Raw genomic sequence first — 19,519 nt, 5'->3', positions numbered from 1 at the left:
GGGAACTTTGGGGTTGACAGTCCGTTAGGCTGCGTGTTGCGTGACGCCAACTGTCTAAAGTGCTCTTCCTCACATGACTTGATGTAGGCTACGTAATCACATGCCTGACTGTCACTCACTGGCAGTAAAGGGCAGAGATGCTATTATTGATTGTTATTCATCCAAGTATGAAAACTAGGATGCAGTTATAGCTTAGGCCTATGATGTGCAGTGAACAAATCTAAACCCACAGGAGATAGGTTGTGATTTCAGCTGATAGTCGCCCTGCTTTTCCTATGAGTTGAACTTGATATTGAACATTACTATTTTGGTTACCCTAAATGATATTTTGAATAGTAGGACTAGGCCATCTTTCTCTTACAGTATGTTAACTCTACTGCCTGTTACAATAAATGGAAATTGTGCTTTCCTCATCATGACGTGAGTGGTAGAGCCTTGGGTAAACGTCATTAGGTCTGACCCATGTCCTATATCTTTTCACATTCGGTACAGTAAGGGGCGCTCGTGTATCAGTTCAAATCCAGACTTCGACTCCCTCGAGTTGAACTCATAAGTAAACCCAAAAGCCGAAGGAAGAACGACAACATGGCAGGACGCGACAGGATTGTGCATTTGCTCAGGCAACTTGAAAAAGCAGCGTAAGTTGATTCCTAATCGCGAAAATGCACAAATACAACATTGTCAAATGCACTAGAGGTAGTGGTTACTTAAGGTAGTTAGTTATCTTATTTAGCTAGGCCCCTACCTAACGTGTTATGTAGTAGCCAGATGGCAGTGCAAGCATCGACGTCAACCCAACTTAGTTTCACTCGCGGGTTTGCGTCAAATGATTACACTGCTTATGAAAATGCCGTTTTTTTCCCCCATTTACAGGTGCAGATGCCCTGCCCATTCTCATACATTCCATCAAGGTAGTAGTTGGTTAAAATAACCTGTTTTATTATAACACACCGTTATTGTTAATTAAGTTAATTGTAACATGTATGTAACACCTAACACAGCTTCTTGTGCAAAAGCTCTGTTCTGTCATTCAAGTTTTCTATGCACCTAGTGATTTAGCGCCACCCGGGGCTGTTTTATTTATCTGTATCTAGGTTGCACTCATTACTTTCTTACGTGATGTAATAAACAGGAAACAGTGCCCATAATTGCGAACATTTTAAAACAGTTTCTCCGCGTAAAAATGCGCATCAGCCAATTAAAATCGTTGATTTATTTATACTTGAAAGAACGCTACATTGTAGCTGGTCCCATCACCTGGCACATGTTAGCCCTATGCTAACCTCACCAGATGACAGTGATTATTTCCTGGAACAAAATTCCACATAGCCAATTATAAATTATGACGAAGATGGACTTGAACATGGTTGCAATTTTCCATAATTGCAACTATAACAAAGTCAAGGACTCATTATCATCCTACAGGTGGCAGTATTGCAGTAACAGTCAGTTATTATAAAATAAACTTATAGCGAGTCCGGGCTCGAAAACATGTTGCCGAGCATCCACAGTAGAGGAACGTTTGTCAATCTACAGTAGGCCTACACCTATCAATCAGTTGATCAACACATCCTACAGCACGAGGTAGACCTATTAATGTGGTTACACAGACCATTCAGTGCTTTCGGGTTGTTGTTCATTGTCACATGAAAAAAATATTTTGTTGTATTTAACTAGTGAAGTCAGTTTATGGCCAACCTAGGCCAAACCCGGACAACGCTGCTTAACATGATTTCTCCCATGAATTCAAAGGAAGCCCGAAGAGGACTGGCCACCCCTCATAGCCTGGTTCCTCTCTAGATTTCTTCCTAGGTTTTGGCCTTTCTAGGGAGTTTTTCCTAGCCACCGTGCTTCTACACCTGCATTGCTTGCTGTTTGGGGTTTTAGGCTGGGTTTCTGTACAGCACTTTGATATATCAGCTGATGTAAGAAGGACTATATAAATCAATTTGTTTTGATTTGATTTTGAAAAAGACAACACAAACAGCTGGGTTGCTCCTTTCCCATTAAGAGCACCCGGGCCTCCTCTCCCAATCTGAGGCCCATCTCGGACTCAAGCCTACGCCGACAATGGACTCAAACCCTACCACGCTCCCATTGATCCGCAATATGTGGCCCTTGGCACTTATTTTTTTATTTTACCCACAATTTCTCCCCAATATCGAGCTAGTCTCATCGCTGCAACTCCCCAACGGGCTCGGGAGGCAAAGGTCGAGTCATGCATCCTTGAAACATGACCCGCCAAACCGCGCTTCTTAACATCCGCCAGCTTACCCCGGCAGCCAGCCCCACCAATGTGTCAACTGATGACCGAAGTCAGCCGGGAGGCACCCGACCGACCGCCACAAGGAGTCGCTAGAGCGCGATGAACCAAGTAAACCCCCCTTCCAAACCTACCTCAACCCGGACGACGCTGAGCCAGTTGTGCGTCACCCTATGGGACTCCCGGTCACGGCGAGTTGTGACACAGCCTGGGATCAAACCCAGGTCTGTAGTGATGCCTCTAGCACTGCGATGCAGTGCCTTAGACCGCTGCACCACTCGGGAGGTCCGTGGTACTGGGCACTTCTGCCTTCCTTCCACCTGAGACCTGTGTCAGAGATCTTACTCCTTTTAGCTAAAAATGACTGAAGGTTTGGTAACCAACTTACATTAAAAGTTTGTAGTGACAGATGCCAGGTGGCACCCAGTGGCCATTTTATTTAGCTGCATCTAGCTTGCACTAATTCTATGGTACTTTCTTATGTGGATTGATAAACAGGAAACAGGAAGTGTTTTATTCAATTAAGAACATTTCTCAATAGTCTGATGCACTCATGATGATCTGCCTTCCATCCTTTTGTTATGCCTGCGTAAGCATTGCTCTTTACTCCGGTTTATCTATTAAAACCAGAGGTTTACGGAAAACCTATCCCTGACTCTGGTTCAGTTCTTGAATGGATTTTGGCTATCTTTTTTTGGTTAGAAACACCTCAAGGAGGACAGTACACTCTCACTTTAAAAAATAAATAAATGTGTACATGTGTACCACTAATTAGGGTCCATAGAAACATGGAACAAAAGTGTGGTTTTTACCCTGTCACAACATGTTTTAAAGTTGTAATGTTTGTGCTCTAGCTTCAGGACATGACTGTGGAAGAAAAACGGATTATGCATTTGAGGTAACTTGAACTATTTAACCATATTTTCACTCATCTGACTTTGACATGGCCACAGAAGCTTTTCAAAATAATGAAATAAGCCCTACTAATAAGCAGACATGACAGTTATTAATTAAAGTTAAACCAACCGTATACTCCAACTACTGTCATGAGGCTCAGCATAAAACCACTTTTTAAAAAGCTTTAAAGTAGTCTTTAGGCTAAAGTACTGCAAAAAAAACTGGACTGACACTTTTTTCTAAGATATCTATTTCTCTATTTTATTAATGAAAAGTAGTCAACGGTATTCTTTCTTGGGATGTTGGCCAACGTTAACCATATTTTTTATGTTATTATTTGGTTTCAGATGGCGAGCTCAAACATTAGATATGGAGAGGGTGTCACACGGGAAATTGGTATGGTAAATAAGTCTGCTATTTGTTGATGCTATTCATGACAAGATATTAAACAACTCATGTTTACATAATATAATTGTTCTTCCTAAATGGTAAGGGGTTGTGATCACAAGTAAAAAGTTTCAATAATAGAAGAGACATGAACAGGCCTAAAATTGAATTTGCATATAATGCTTTGAACATGAATCATATAAGATTTTGTCTAAGGTGTGAATAACACTCTCCTATTTTGTGATTATCTTTAAAATTGCAGGATCTTCAGAACATGGGAGCCCGTAATGTGTGTCTTATGACGGACAATAATCTGTCTCAGCTCTCTCCTGTCGAGGCCGTGTTGGAGTCTCTAGTTCAGAACGGGGTTAACTACAAAGTTTATGACAATGTTCGGGTGGAGCCAACAGACTCCAGGTAACCCTGTGCGTTCCAATTGGCACCCTAGCTATTCCCTATATAGTGCACTACTTTTGAACAGAGCAGGGTCCATAGGGCTCTGGTCTCAAGTAATGCACTACCGTATATAGGGAATAGAGTGCCATTTGGGAAACTTCTTTTCAATGACTTTGTATTTTTTTATTTTATTTAACTAGGCAAGTCAGTTAAGAACAAATTCTTATTTACAATGACAGCCTACATACAGTACCTACACCTAAGGTATGTCATACATCTTGACCGGAATTTCATCATTACATTTGATATTGATTCTAGTTTTTCCTCATTTGGAGTAAATGTATGGATGAGAAGCGTAATCAAAAAGTAAATCGAGGAATGAATTTTCAATAAAGTAATCACTTTCACTCTTTACTATACAGCTTCAAGGAGGCCATAGCTTTTGCGAAGAAAGAAACGTTTGACATTTACGTTGCTGTGGGTGGAGGCTCAGTGATTGACACCTGTAAAGCTGCCAACCTGTATGCCTGCCATCCCGATGCAGATTTTCTAGACTTTGTCAATGCGCCTATAGGGAAGGCAAAGCCTATTACAGGTGTTCTCAAGCCCCTGATCGCAGGTACTATGACCCCCCAGTCACGAATACACACTGAGGTTAATAGGTTTAGGAACTAACTGACCCTGGTACACTGAACCATTTAGAATCTGTTGTATGTACACTGTATATAAATGTGTCTTTACTTTGACTATTATAGATTAGAGAGATTTTTTTGTGGATGGTTGTGCACACCTGATCTTGTTAGACTACACCTCAAATCCTCTCAGGGAGGAAATTAATATGTCATACACTTTTAGAACAATTGAATGGATGTGCAGATATGCAGTTTTCCTAATATAGGCTAAACTTGTACATGTTAGTCACATGGGAACTATTTTTCTCTTAAGTTCCCACAACAGCAGGAACTGGCAGTGAGACAACAGGTGTTGCGATCTTCGACTTCGAAAAGCTGAAAGCAAAAACGGGTAAAAAAAAAAAACACTTTGTCAGGGCACAGCTATCTCTCTCCTTAGTTGCATTGCTGGCCTCACATTCAAATGATAATTAAATTCATACTGTATGTTGCAATGTTTCATTCAATGACTCAGTATGACTTGCTTGTCTTCTGGTTCATCTATTCAGGCATAGCCAGCCGAGCCATTAAGCCGACTCTTGGAATAGTGGATCCTCTCCACACTCTGCATATGCCCGAGAGGGTGGCTGCCAACAGTGGTTTTGATGTGCTATGGTATGTAAAATACTGTATTCAGTGCATTCGTAAAGTATTCAGCCCCCTTCCCCTTTTCAACATTTTGTTACTTTACAGCCTTATTCAAAAAAAAAAATGTTTAATGTCTCATCAATCTACACACAATTCGCCTTAATGATAAAGCGAAAACAGAGTTTTAGCAAAAACTGAAATATCTTATTTACATAAGTATTCAGACCCTTTGCTATGAGACTCGAAATTGAGCTCAGGTGCATTCTGTTTCCATTGATCATCCTTGAGATGTTTCTACGACTTGATTGGAATCCACCTGTGGTAAATTAATTTGATTGGACATGATTTGGAGATGAAAGGCACACACCTGTCTATATAAGGTCCCACAGTTGACAGTGCATGTCAGAGCAAAAACCAAGCCATGAGGTCAAAGGAATTGTCCTTGGGCTCCAACACAGGATTGTGTTGAGGCACAGAGGATCTGGGGAAGGGTGCCAAAAGATTTCTGCAGCATTGAAGGTCCCCAAGAACACAGTGGCCTCCATTTTTAAATGGAAGTTTGGAACCACCAAGACTCTTCCTAGAGCTGGCCGCCTAGCCAAACTGAGCAATCGGGGAGAAGGGCCGATGGTCACTGACCGCGCCAGAGTTCCTCTGTGGAGATAGGAGAACGTTTCAGAAGGACAACCATCTCTGCAGCACTCCACCAATCAGGCCTTTATGGTAGAGTGGCCAGGCGGCAGCCACTCCTCAATAAAAGGCACATGACAGCCCGCTTGGAGTTTGCCAAAAGGCCATGAGAAACAATATTCTCAGGTCTTATGAAACCAAGATTGAACTCTTTGGCCTGAATGCCAAGGGTCACATCTGGAGGAAACCTGGCACCATCCCTACGGGGAAGCATGGTGGTGGCAGCATCATGCTGTGGGGATGTTTTTCAGTGGCAGTTACTGGGAGACTAGTCATGATCGAGGGAAAGATGAACAGAGGAAAGTACAGAGAGATTGTTGATGAATACTTGCTCCAGAGTACTCAGGACCTCACTGGGGCGAAGGTTGACCTTCCAACAGGACAACAACCCTAAGCACACAGCCAAGACAACGCAGGAGTGGCTTCAGGACAAGTCTCTGAATATCCTTGAGTGGCCTAGCCAGAGCCCGGACTTGAACCCGATCTAACACCTGTGGAGAGACCTGAAAATAGCTGTGCAGCGACGCTCCCCATCCAACCTGACAGAGCTTGAGAGGATCTGCAGAGAAGAATGGGACAAACCTACCAAAAAAATAAAATGTTATTGGTCACATACACATTTTAGCGTCCTAGCCAAGAAGACTCAAGGCTGTAATCGTTGCCAAAGGTGCTTCAACAAAGTACTGAGTAAAGGGTCTGAATACTTATGTAAATGTGATATTTCCATTTTTAATCTAAAAAACAGTTTTTGCTTTGTCATTATGAGGTATTGTGTGTAGATTGATGAGTAAAAAAATAACAATTTAATCCATTTTAGAATAAGGCCTTTATATTCTGGTTAGGGACAGTTTGTGCTGTTCTGTGAAGGGAGTAGTACACAGCGTTGTACCAGATCTTCAGTTTCTTGTCAATTTCTCGCATGGAATAGCCTTCATTTCTCAGAACAAGAATAGACTGACGAGTTTCAGAAGAAAGTTCTTTGTTTCTGCCCATTTTGAGCCTGTAATCGAACCCACAAATGTTGATGCTCCAGATACTCAACTAGTCTAAAGAAGGCCAGTTTTATTGCTTCTTTAATCAGGACAACAGTTTCCAGCTGTGCTAACATAATTTCAAAAGGGTGTTCTAATGATCAACTAGCCTTTTAAAATTATAGACTTGGATTAGCTAACACAACTTGCCATTGGAACACAGGAGTGATGGCTGCTGATAATTGGCCTCTGTACGCCTATGTAGATATTCCATTAAAAATCAGTAGTTTCCAGCTACAATAGTCATTTGCAACATTAACAATGTCTATACTGTATTTCTGATCAATTTGCTGTTATTTTAATGGACAAAAAAAAAGATTTTCTTTCAAAACAGGGACATTTTTAAGTGACCCCAAACTTTTGAACTGCGGTGTATATTGATCACATTCAATCAGTCAGTCTGTGTAACATATTATTATGTTTTTAAGGCTACATTCACATCTTTTATCAACCTTATAAGCCAAATAACTCATTCATCAACATGCTTCTCTCTACCGACATGCTGCAGAGGCCTTTGACCTTTCCCCCACTCTGTGCTCTTATAACGTCAAGGTGGTGCCAGATAGAAGTGACTGATTAGAAAAATAGGAGTTGGATTAAGTTATTTTCTTCATCTGTTCTCTTTGTGCGTCCTTATGCAGCCATGCCCTGGAGTCCTACACGGCTCTTCCCTACAACATGCGCAGCCCCTGCCCTCCCAACCCCATCAACCGGCCGGCCTACCAGGGCAGTAACCCCATTAGTGATGTCTGGTCCAGACATGCTCTGAATGTAGTGGCCAAGTACATGAAACGGTAAACGCCTTCCTGATGAGGCCTCCATTAGTTATTCCACAGTTTTATCCTCTAAAAATCACTACTGTCTATTGTGAATATTATTATCAGTGGTTTCTTATTATTAGTGCTGATGTAGGCGACGTCATTAACTGTTCACTTTCTCCCTCTAAGGGCGGTGAACGATGCTGAGGATGTAAAGGCCAGGTCCAGCATGCATCTTGCCAGTGTGTTTGCCGGGATCGGGTTTGGAAATGCTGGGGTCCACTTATGGTAATGTAAACATATGGCTCATTACACCTTAATAATGATTGAAACTGCACTGTAACTATATGAATAGTTACAGTGTGTCCTGTGATTGATGATTAATGTGACTGATGAGATGCTTTTCGTTCATTTTCTAGCCACGGTATGTCTTATCCTATTGCTGGAAATGTGAAGACTTACATGGCTAAGGGCTACAATGTGGATCACCCTGTAGTGGTAAAGCGATTCTGGTCCTTTTCTTCATTTTAGAACCAATACAAAGCAATCTTATTATTGAAAAATGTCTGTTAAATTTGACCTTTTATATAATTGAAAATTCCATATATTTAGTTCCAAATATCTATGATCTCTATAACCACAGTTTTGACACTGATATAATGTATTTTCATTGGTATTCTGTTCCATGTTTGATATATACACTGAGTATATAAACTATTGAGAACACCTGCTCTTTCCATTGCATAGACTGACCAGGTGAAAGCTATGATCCCTTACTGATGTCACTTGTTAAATCCACTTCAATCAGTGTAGATGGAGGGGAGGAGACAGGTTAAAGAAGGATTTTTGAGCCTTGAGACAATAGATTGTGAATGAGCCAGACAAAATATTTAAGTGCCTTTTGAATAGGGTATGGTAGTAGGTGCCAGGCGCACCGGTTTGTATCAAGGTTGCAACTCAATATTAGGAAGGTGTTCTTAATGTTTTGTATACTCAGTGTATATTTTCAGGTAACTGCCAAAATAAAGGAAACACCAACATAACGGAAACACCAACAGTAAGTGTTTCAATAGGGCGTTAGGCCGCCTTTGCATAGATTCTACAAGTGTCTGGAACTCTATTGGAGGGATGCGAGACCATTCTTCCATGAGAAATTCCATAATTCTTTATCTTTAAGAAAAAAAGATTTACCTATTTTTTTTTTTTTTTCACCCCAAAGTATATCCAATTGGTAGTTGCAGTCTTGTCTCATCGCTGCAACTACCGTACGGACTCGGGAGAGGCGAAGGTCAAGAGCCGTGCGTCCTCCAAAACACAACTCAACCAAGCCACACTGCTTCTTGACACAATGCCCACTTAACCCAGAAGCCAGCCGCACCAATGTGACGGAGGAAACACCATACACCTGGTGACCGTGTCAGCGTGCACTGCGCCTGGCCCGCCACAGGAGTCGCGAGATGGGACAAGGATATCCCTGCCGGGCCAAACCCTCCCCTAATCCAGACGATGCTGGGCCAATTGTGTGCCGCCCCATTGGTCTCCCGGTCACGGCCGGCTGCGACAGAGCCTGGACTCGAACCCAGAATCTCTAGTGGCACAGCTAGCACTGCGCCACTCGGGAGGCCCATAACTTGGTATCTTGTTGATGGTGGTGAAAAAACGCTGTCTCAGGTGCCTCTCCAGAATCTCCCATAAGTGTTCAATTGGGTTGCGATCTGGTGACTGAGACACACAATCTTTAAACCCCCTATACTCCTTTGAGTCTCCTCTTTCAAAGTCACGGAGATGTCTTCTTCTAGCCATAGTAGCCAACATACTTGGCAACTGGGCATTTATATGCCTGACTCAAAGCATGATGGCATGTTCATTGTTTAATTAACTCAGGAACCACACCTGTGTGGAAGCACCTGCTTTCAATATATATTCTGAACAGAAATGTTTAGTGTTGGTCCCATGAAACATGAGCTGAAATTAAAGATCCCAGAAATCTTCCATATGCACAAAAAGCTTATTTCTCTCAAATGTTGTGAGCAAATTTGTTTACATTCCTAATAGTGAGCTTTTCTCCTTCGCCAAGATAATCCATCCACCTGACAGGTGTGGCTTATCAAGAAACTTATTAAACAGCAGTATCATTACACAGGTGCACCTTGTGCTGGGGGCAATAAAAGGTCACTCTAAAATGTGCCGTTTTGTCACGCAACACAATGCAACAGATGTCTCAAGTTTTGAGGGAGAGCGCAATTGCCATGCAGGAATGTCCACTAGAGCTGTTGCCAGAGAATTAAATGTTAATTTCTCTACCATAAGCCACCTCCAACAGCATTTTAGAGAATTTGGAACTACGTCCAACCGGCCTCACAATCGCAGACCACGTGTAGCCAGTCCAGGACCTCCACATCTGGCTTCTTTACCTGCGGGATTGTCTGATACCAGCCACCCAGCTGCGCCCCTACCCAGTCATGTGAAATCCATAGATTTGAATTTAATTGATTTAATTTGACTGATTTCCTTATATGATCTGTAACTCAGTAAAATCTTTGAAATTGTTGTTTATATTTTTGTTCATTATACTTAGTATCCCTCATTTACTGAAGTGTTTCCTTTATTTTGGCAGTTATTTGTATATAACAAATACATATTTCTGAAACAATATATCTCCATTCACAGTTTAACTATCAAGCATTAATAGTTCCCATGTGTTGCTCTTCTGTCCCATAGCCTCATGGTCTGTCCGTGGTTCTGACCTCTCCTGCTGTCTTTGCCTTCACTGCCAGTATGTGTCCAGAGCGCCACCTGGAGGCAGCAGAGATACTTGGTAACAGCAACTCTTCACTACAACACCCCCAACAGTGTTGTCATTAAATACTAACACAAATATATTCTCAATTGTAATTTCCTTTTACCATTGCTTAGTCTCAAATGGTAATCTATACCATAAACAGTGCTCTGGACAGGTGCATTAAGAGGTGTCATGCATGCGTGGCACTATTGTTTCCTCGCTGATTTTGTGACGTCAAGCTCACACCCCTCCATGTCTCTCCTCAGGGGCTGACGTGAGCAACACCAAGAGGGAGGACGCTGGGCTGCTCCTGGCCGACACCCTGAGACAGTTCCTCTATGACCTGAAGGTAGAGGACGGTCTGAGTGCTGTCGGCTACACCAAGGATGACATACCTGACCTAGTGAGAGGAACAATACCTCAGGTAGAAATGTTTCACATTAAATGTGCAAGACATGTTCTTTCACGCCCTGTTTAAGACTATTGAGCCCAGATGTTGGTAATAAACCCACAAGCAAGGAGAGTTTAGTGTGCTAGTGCTACTTTCCTTTTTCATTACATGTACTATGTCTCTTTTCTGACTGGTATTTCCTGTGTCTGCCCCTGATTGTGTCACTATGGTCTCTTGCAGGAAAGGGTGACCAAGCTGTCTCCTAAGGAACACACAGAGGAAGATTTGACTAATTTGTTTGAGGCCTCCCTGAAGCTGTACTAAGACTGGCTCTCTTATGCGTCATCACCCACTCTCATACTGTACCTGTGTGAGATGATGAGAGCCCAAAGGACTCTGTGCTATTCCCTATACAGCACACTACTTTTAACCAGGACCCATAGGGCTCTGGTTAAACATTGAGCACTATATAGGGAATAGGGTGCCATTTGAGACGTAGCCTCCCACCGGTTTGCCATCCCATCCTCCTTTTATTGATAGATACAATTAAATTATAAGGTTCCTTATTTGATTATACAGTATATTACCCCGATTTCAAATGTTGGTTTTGATTTGTATTTACTACAATATAGTACACCGTTTCTGTCATGTTCCCCTCCCCATTAATTTGAGAATAGACTACTGGTCTGGAGTGGACTACATTGTTATGACAGTGTTGCGTCATTCTTAGAAGTGTACTATTTTTAAAAATCTAGTTTCCAGATTACTCAGGTTAACTGTTATGTAAAGTGTGCCCTAATGCTAAGAAAGTCTGATCTGGCTGCTTTCAAGTAGGTTAACCCAGGAGAGCACACTAGGAGAGCTTTTAAGGTCCATTGAGAGAAAGAGAGCCAAGTTAAGGTATCAATATGATACAGAATATCAGTGCATCCCAAATGGCATCCTATTCACTTTTGGTCAAAACTGGTGCACTATATAGGGTATAGGGTGCAATGATATCTATCCTTATTAATGATATATTCTGTATATTGACATGGAAATAGAGTTACGCTAAATCCTCGTTACCGTTAGGTCTTGATGTAAAGCAGGACATAACTCCTTTCTAGGGAGTTTTTCCTAGCCACCGTGCTTCTACACCTGCATTGCTTGCTGTTTGGGGTTTTAGGCTGGGTTTCTGTACAGCACTTTGAGATATCAGCTGATGTACGAAGGGCTATATAAATACATTTGATTTGGATTTGATAACTGGATGTCAAAATAAATGCATTTTAGGATCCATAATCATTTATATTCAAAACGTACATGACTCTGATCCCTTAAAATCATTAAATCATTTTAGATTCTGTTTTCTTTGCTTGTCTTGGCAATGTTTCTACTTTTTTCACATGTCACATTTTATTTTTTCTGAATAAGAAAATAAGAATTTCAATAAATGAAGTATTGCGATTTAATTAATGGTAATTTAAATGTGTGAACACTTTTTTTGTGTGTGGGCTACAAATGAATGAGTAGACAGAAAAAAAATCTGCAGTACATTATACTTGTTTTTTACATGGCAATGATTTCAAATGTTAATGGTGGATCAGTCTTACTTTTTGTTTCGCGTCATCGTATTCGTTTGACTCAAAATGACAGATTGCAGATGAAAATAGATTCAAAGGTGTCAGCGAGTTCGAAGAAACACTTTATGTGACTTGCGTGTATGTGATGGATAGAAAGGGTGTGTGTGTGACATGCGTGTGAGGTGTGTATGTGTGATGGAGAGAAAGGGTATGTGTTACTGTGTTTCTGTGCGGTGGGATTAGTGACACTGGTGTTATTTAAAGCGGCGTGCAATAGTGTGGAGCTGCCAGACAGTGTCTCAGACACAGCAGGAGAGGATGCAGAAGATCTACGTGCAGAGTGATGGGCACTTTGAGGTATTCACCACTGTCTTCTCCCCACAAGGTGAGTACCACCTGCAATCCTCTCTGCTTCTCAGTGTATGAGTGCTGATTTAGGATCAGTTTTGCCTTGAATCACAATGAATAAGAATGCATGAAGAGGAAGTAACTTATCCTAGAGTACTCTGATACTCTTGATCCATTATGGCCCCAGTTCTATTTTGGACTAGTCTCATGTTGTCATACTGTCCTGGTCTTTATTGAGGTTGTTATTGTGCATAGAGGATTCATTTATTTGCTTTTTCAGGGTATTTTCATTGACTGGTTTTCAGTAGCCTATCATAGTTTTGCTGTCATCTTGCCTAACAGCTCTTTATGACTTCATATCTACCCTTTTTTATCAGCTTGTAGAGCAAGAACAAGATACAGGCCTAGGGAAGCAGTGAAGGTATGTTAATGATTTCTCATTATTGATAGAGCTACATGTATAGTAAGTCGCAACCAGAACATCAAATATATAGCAAGCACAGATGTGAACGATCCAGTGTCAGGGTGACGTTCTGCAGAGGATCAAGATGTGTTGTCATTTAGACTAGAGGAATGGAGCAACAACATGAATGGATGATAAGATGAACACAGTGAAAACAATATACGGTATACAGTAGAGCTAGAAGATCTACTTAGAATTGATTTAGCAAGATTAGTCCGATGTGATTGGTGGACTTTCTCAGCAGAAAGTGACATAAGGGAATGACTTGAGGGAAGCAGTGTAGTCTACTCCTCTAGGCAGGCCTTGACCCCCTCTCCTTTTTCCACATCACAGCTAAGGACCTTCTATATATATAGCTCTCTCTATTGGTTATTTAAAGGAGATCAACTCCAGAGAGCCTTGGACTGTTGACAGACATGAGGAACAGGAGACATAGATAGACTCTTATCCCTCTCTTTCAGTAACAAATTATTATCAAACTTCTGTGCTCATAAACTGTACAGTAACTCCTGTTTTTATTTAGAGCAACAAATACACTGTCCACGGTATTGTCTCTCTCCTGGCAAAAGTTACATGTCACTGATGTCAGTGTAAGGATATACAGTACTTGTAATTTAAGACAAGATAATCCTCTTATCTGGTCTTCTGTGGGGACATTTTGAATGAAAGCGCAGTGGTTGGGTTTGGCCTCTGTAACCTGTTGGTTCATCAAGATAGACAATTAATGAATTAAGTATATTAATTAAATCTCAAGAATAGGATTTGTAGCATGATGTAATATTCTGAGTGCAATGAGCTGTAACTTCAGTTGTCTCAGGTAAAGGGAGAGAGCATCCTCAACTCTTATTATCTTGCATTAACAAATGAAAGTGTTTTTTGAAGTTGGAACCAAAAATAGGTCAACTATTCCTTGAGTAGTACTTTGTCTCTTACTGAGTTACAGTGGCATCTTACTTCTTCTCCTTCAGGTAGTAGCAGCAGTCAACTACAGGCCTCAATGGCCAGATGAACTTAAACTCTGTCAGGGTGACATCATCCAAGTTCTCTTCAGAGATGAGCCCTCGTGGTGGTTCGGGCGTCTACAGAACGGGGCAGAGGGGTACTTTCCAACCGCATGTGTGACCAGACTGAACCAGGTAAGGTTTTTCCCCTGACTGCTGAAAAGCAAGATTAAAAAAAGGAATGTAGAATGTTTTTTATATTTTTGTTTTGTGAACAACCTTTCATTAAGGTTTGTTGCTCATCCAGATATTGGACTAAAAAGAGATGAGTAATGTTTTGACAGTGTAGAACTTACTGTGTAGATACAGTTGAAGTCGGAAGTTTACATACACCTTAGCCTTAAATTCAGTTTTTCACAATTCCTGACATTAAAAATTCCCTGTCTTAGGTCGGTTAGGATCACTACTTTATTTTAAGAATTTGAAATGTCAGAATAATAGTAGAGTGATTTATTTCAGCTTTTATCTCTTTCATCACATTCCCAGTGGGTCAGAACTTTACATACACTCAATTAGTATTTGGGTAGCATTGCCTTTAAATGGTTTAACTTGGGTCAAACGTGTAGGGTAGACTTCCACAAGCTTCCCACAATAAGTTGGGTGAATTTTGGCCCATTCCTCCTGACAGAGCTAGTGTAACTGAGTCAGGTTTGTAGGCCACCTTGCTCACACACGCTTTTTCAGTTCTGCCCACAACATTTCTATAGGATTGAGGTCAGGGCTTTGTGATGGCCACTCCAATACCTTGACTTTGTTGTCCTTAAGCCATTTTGCCACAACCTTGGAAGTATGCTTGGGGTCATTGTCCATTTGGAAGACCCATTTGCGCCCAAGCATTAACTTCCTGACTGATGTCTTGAGATGTTGCTTCAATATATCCACATAATTTTCCTCTCTCATGAAGCCATCTATTTTGTGTAGTGCACCAGTCCCTCCTGCAGCAAAGCACCCCCACAACATGATGCTGCCCCCCCGTGCTTCACGGTTGGGATGGTGTTCTTCAGCTTGCAGGCCAGAGGACATTTCTCTAAAAAGTACGATCTTTGTCCCCATGTGCAGTTGCAAACCGTAGTCTGGCTTTTTTTATGGCGGTTTTGGAGCAGTGGCTTCTTCCTTGCTGAGCGGCCTGTCAGGTTATGTCAATATAGGACTTGTTGTACTGTGGATATAGATACTTTTGTACCTGTTTTCTCCAGCATCTTCACAAGGTCCTTTGCTGTTGTTCTGCGATTGATTTGCACTTTTCACACCAAAGTAGGTTAATCTCTAGGAGACAGAACGCGTCTCCTTCCTGAGCGGTATGACAGCTGCTTGGTCCCATGGTGTTTATACTTGCGTACTATTGTTTGTACAGTTGAATGTGGTACCTTCAGGCGTTTGGAAATTGCTCCAAAGGATGAACCAGACTTGTGGAGGTCAACAATTTTTTTTCTGATGATGTCAAGCAAAGAGGCACTGAGTTTGATGGTAGGCCTTGAAATACATCCACAGGTACACCTACAATTGACTCAAATGATGTTAATTAGCCTATCAGAAGCTTCTAAAGCCATGACATCATTTTCTGGAATTTTCCAAGCTGTTTAAATGCACAGTCAACTTGGTGTATGTAAACTTCTGACCCACTGGAATTGATACAGTGAATTATAAGTGAAACAATCTGTCTGTAAACAATTGTTAGAAAAATAGCTTGTCACGCACACAGAAAGTAGATGTCCTAACCGACTTGCCAAAGCTATAGTTTGTTAACAAGAAACTTGTGAAGTGGTTGAAAAACGAGTTTTAATGACTCCAACCTAAGTGCATGTAAACTTCCGACTTCAACAGTATATAACCTAGCTTCCTGGCAATTAACTCTACAGAAATAAACCGTCCCAACTAGTTGTTGGACAAAAGCTTGATGATGTAATCATGGACGTTGACCAGAAGGTCTAATTTTGGCATGTCTAAGTGAGTTTGGTATGGGTTTACAGAGTGATGATCATGAGCCAGTGAATGCCAATCCAAGCTCGTTACAGAGTTCATCCAAGGATGCAGCTCCTGATGCCCCCTGTGGCTGCACAAGGTGAGAACATCTGTGATCCTATCTCACCTCCTCCCCCACCCAACAAACCACAGAAAGGATTGACTTCAGTTGATTGTAGTTGTCCTCAGTATAGTCAAAAAACTACCACCGTATGCAGTTTTCCCATCCAATAGGACTTCTATATATCGGGTCAATGAGAATCAACAAGAAACCCTCTGTGTTTGTTTCCCTCTTTATGTATGCAGCAGTCGTAGTACTCCAAAGGTCCCCAGGCATGAGAAAGAGAGCCTCTTCCAGGCCCTGGGACACGAGGCCTCCTCAAAGTCAGGCTCGGCCCACAGCTCCCCCAGCCTGTTGCACCGTGTGCTGTCCAAGGGCCACCGGAGGAAGATTGACACCCAGGGACTGGGAGATGTAAATTGCTCCATCAATGTAGCATTTGAACCTGACTGATTGTTTATCTCTAAGAATTGTATCATGTATGTGCAGCCCTTTCTTCTGTGTTAGTTTCCATGGCTGTTAGGTTCATCAAAACACAAACTTCACAAAACTGGAGCTATTATAGCTGTCATATTTTGGGGGTAATAGTGAAATATCAATCATAAGGGTGTGTGACATGTTACACTACTTGTTCTGGAGTATGTTTATCCTCTATTTACCATTGAGATTAATGGAGTACAGCAAAGTACATGTTCTGTCAGTTTTCTTCTCTACTGTTAATAGCCAACTGTGATCCCTTATTTGTTAGCTGTTTTTACCCCATTGTTATTTTCACTGCTGCTTCACTTTAATTTGTACATATTGCATATATTATATTTGAACAAAATACATTGTAATGTTACATCATTGTTTGCCTTCTTCATAGTATGATTGAGCTTCCTGCCCACCCAGTCTTCAGGCACTCACAAGCAAAACACACTCCTCTACAGTGGGAACTTACTGCAACACAAGCTAATAGTTTTAGCGTTTTATTATTACCAAACTGAGGTACATGTGCACAAGTTGGCAGTGACTCTATACACAGGTGACATAAACAATGTGCCATATAGAAACTGTGAAAAACAAATGTGTATAATTTCTATTTTATAGAAAGACCAAAGTGCTACATGTACCTTTTTCCCTCCCAACCTAGAATTAGGAACAGGTTTAAAAATAATATTACAGGTAAACAAAATGTTAAATCATATTACAATAAATCTTTACACAAAGATGCAGTACACTTGAAATTAACTTTTATTGGAATATCCTTCAGTTGCCCTAGTACTCCTATCAACTGAAACCTATTTGATATTTAGCTGGATCTATTACCTATTGCTAGCACAGGTTGATAAAATACTTCTTAATGTGGGGTAAAACTAACACACCTCACTTCAGAATAAAATACTGTAGATCAACACTTGACTTTCTTAAAATGCCTTACAGAACTTTCTACATACTGTTTTATGATTTCAAATTAAAATCCATGTTTAAAACCTTGCTAAGAAAGGAATCAGTTTACATACCTATACTTTTACAATTTGAGTTACCGGTAAGTGAAATCCCAATACATAAAACAAACTCTTTGGAAACCCAAGGAGCAAGTACTTTAACTTATGTACATCAACCAACTGCCAAAATGTTTATTAAAGTATGTTTGTCCCAGGCAGTGTTTCTCCAATGGCTTCTGACCCTCAGACATGCATGACCTGCTTTGTCTCAGTAGCAGCAGAACATGCACACAGTACCATGCCACAAAGCCCAACTCCATCACCCTTACTTCTGGTTAACAATAACAGTACATTCAATTATAACAAAATGTGTATGCTACATCCAAAGGAATACACAAATGTTGAAAACAATAAGTGCAATTTGCTTCTGCATAGACATCTGAGGTGGAAGACTGTAAACTGTGTTTGTAATAATATAGGACAAAATGTGAATATGGGGCAGGATGTGTTCTGTGAATTTTTTAATGCTTTCATCTCCTGGGAGAGAGAATAGATACTGCTATTGGCCAATTCAAAATAATTAGAACATGTTTACAGTCTGTGCAAAGAAGTAACAGTACATTTCTTTATAAGTTTTGAAAAGTATTTTCAGTATCTAACATGATTCACTGATGAAGTGTTAAAAAATTCCATTGAGGTGGGGGTTTGGTTTAGCGGTAAAACAGCATTAACACCATCAGATGTACAATATCAATATTATTTTTGATGAGAAAAGCTTCAAAGGCTTCTGCACAATAAATTACAAAAAGTTACAGATTCCAATTTCTCTGTACCTTCAACGCAGAAAACATTCATTAAATGCTTCCACCTTTCTCTTGCTACAGTATACAACACATACACCACTTTTTATAGTGCAAAATCAACAGAGTTATGGTCTTTAAGGTTATTCAATACAAAATAACTTCAATGAATTGCTACCAGTATGGTTAATAGCCTACATATTGTTAAATCCTTTTCCTATCACCCTGTAATTGAAAACAGACAAATAAAAACATCACAGGTGGTTGTTTTGTGTGAATCCATGGACAAAAAATAAAAGTAGGTAATATGATTTTTCCTACCTATAGTAAAATTGTCTAGTATTAGCATACCTCAAACTATCTTAGTGACTGTTAGCGATCCTGGTCCAGATCTGTTTGTGCTCTCTTGCCAACTCCTATCGTCAGTGTCAAGCCAGAAAGCACATACAGTAGGACCAGGCTAACGGTTAGCTACTAAAGTTGTATTTACACAGGCAGCACAATTCTGATCTTTTGCCCAATTACTGGCAAAAATCTGATTGGTCAAAAGACCAATTAGTGGCAAATAAAATCAGAATTGGGCTGAATGTCTAAACACAGTAGTGTTGAGGTCCTGTCAGAGTACCAAGGTTCTGGAGGCACAGCCAGGTGTCTGGGAGCTGAGGAACTGTCTGGCCTGCTCAGCTACGATCATCTGATCATCAGTCTTCCCAAATACCACAGCATCCCACTCACAGTTGTCGTCTCTCCTTGGTGCGATGGTGAGGGTGTGGTGGGGCAGGTAACAGCATGGCTCCTCTCTCCCTGGTCCTACTCCAGGGGCTGGCGAGTACACCAGCTCCTCACAGCCCAGCATGGACGACCTCAGGGGGGAGCTGGTCAGCAGGCTCTCCCCATGGATCTGAAACAATGTGAGAGACCTTTAAAGTATTCTCAGTCTTCAATGCTCACTTAATCGTCCTTCGCTCTCACCGTGGTTTGCCATCCTCATCTACAATAGTCTGTATGCATCTAATTTTCAGTGCTTCTGATGGCAACTTG

General features: G+C 41.1%; 3 protein-coding genes across 4 annotated transcripts in view; 2 read left to right on the top strand and 1 right to left on the bottom strand.

The window, feature by feature from the left end:
• Positions 1–488: 488 nt before the first annotated feature.
• LOC139387617 (alcohol dehydrogenase iron containing 1) lies at positions 489–12,321 on the top strand. The gene is made up of 14 exons (XM_071133991.1): positions 489–638; positions 874–911; positions 3,118–3,161; positions 3,508–3,561; positions 3,810–3,964; positions 4,366–4,562; positions 4,889–4,966; positions 5,124–5,229; positions 7,565–7,717; positions 7,871–7,969; positions 8,101–8,179; positions 10,403–10,499; positions 10,730–10,887; positions 11,095–12,321. The coding sequence occupies exons 1-14, from the start codon at positions 586–588 to the stop codon at positions 11,176–11,178; spliced, it is 1,395 nt and encodes a 464-aa protein (XP_070990092.1). The 5' UTR covers positions 489–585; the 3' UTR covers positions 11,179–12,321.
• Positions 12,322–12,385: 64 nt separating this feature from the next.
• On the top strand, positions 12,386–18,744 carry LOC139386679 (jouberin). 2 transcript variants are annotated; one of them, XM_071132468.1, is made up of 5 exons: positions 12,386–12,801; positions 13,142–13,185; positions 14,196–14,363; positions 16,199–16,290; positions 16,497–18,744. In XM_071132468.1, the coding sequence occupies exons 1-5, from the start codon at positions 12,735–12,737 to the stop codon at positions 16,702–16,704; spliced, it is 579 nt and encodes a 192-aa protein (XP_070988569.1). In that variant the 5' UTR covers positions 12,386–12,734; the 3' UTR covers positions 16,705–18,744. The 2 variants fall into 2 exon arrangements, with proteins under 2 accessions (XP_070988569.1, XP_070988570.1); XM_071132469.1 differs by lacking the exon at positions 13,142–13,185 and having other exon boundaries at positions 12,636–12,801.
• Positions 17,206–19,519, bottom strand: part of LOC139386678 (myb-related protein A-like) — a 32,228-nt gene continuing 29,914 nt past the window's right edge. The window contains exon 15 of the mRNA XM_071132467.1: positions 17,206–19,379. Within this exon, the coding sequence (XP_070988568.1) occupies positions 19,095–19,379 (285 nt within the window). The 3' untranslated portion in view covers positions 17,206–19,094. The remainder of the gene's footprint in view (positions 19,380–19,519) is intronic.

This window comes from Oncorhynchus clarkii, chromosome 28 (assembly GCF_045791955.1).
Source record: "Oncorhynchus clarkii lewisi isolate Uvic-CL-2024 chromosome 28, UVic_Ocla_1.0, whole genome shotgun sequence".
In the NCBI taxonomy this organism is placed as follows: Eukaryota; Metazoa; Chordata; class Actinopteri; order Salmoniformes; family Salmonidae; genus Oncorhynchus; species Oncorhynchus clarkii.
Note: the sequence above shows the minus strand (reverse complement) of the source record. Positions and strands in the feature narration are given on the sequence as shown.

Coding starts and splice junctions, on each gene's coding strand:
- LOC139387617 (XM_071133991.1), top strand. CDS start 586: ATGGCAGGACGCGACAGGATTGTGCATTTGCTCAGGCAACTTGAAAAA. Junction 7,970..8,100: donor AATGCTGGGGTCCACTTATG/GTAATGTAAACA, acceptor TTCATTTTCTAG/CCACGGTATGTCTTATCCTA. Junction 8,180..10,402: donor ATGTGGATCACCCTGTAGTG/GTAAAGCGATTC, acceptor TCTGTCCCATAG/CCTCATGGTCTGTCCGTGGT.
- LOC139386679 (XM_071132468.1), top strand. CDS start 12,735: ATGCAGAAGATCTACGTGCAGAGTGATGGGCACTTTGAGGTATTCACC. Junction 12,802..13,141: donor CACTGTCTTCTCCCCACAAG/GTGAGTACCACC, acceptor CTTTTTTATCAG/CTTGTAGAGCAAGAACAAGA. Junction 13,186..14,195: donor GGCCTAGGGAAGCAGTGAAG/GTATGTTAATGA, acceptor CTTCTCCTTCAG/GTAGTAGCAGCAGTCAACTA.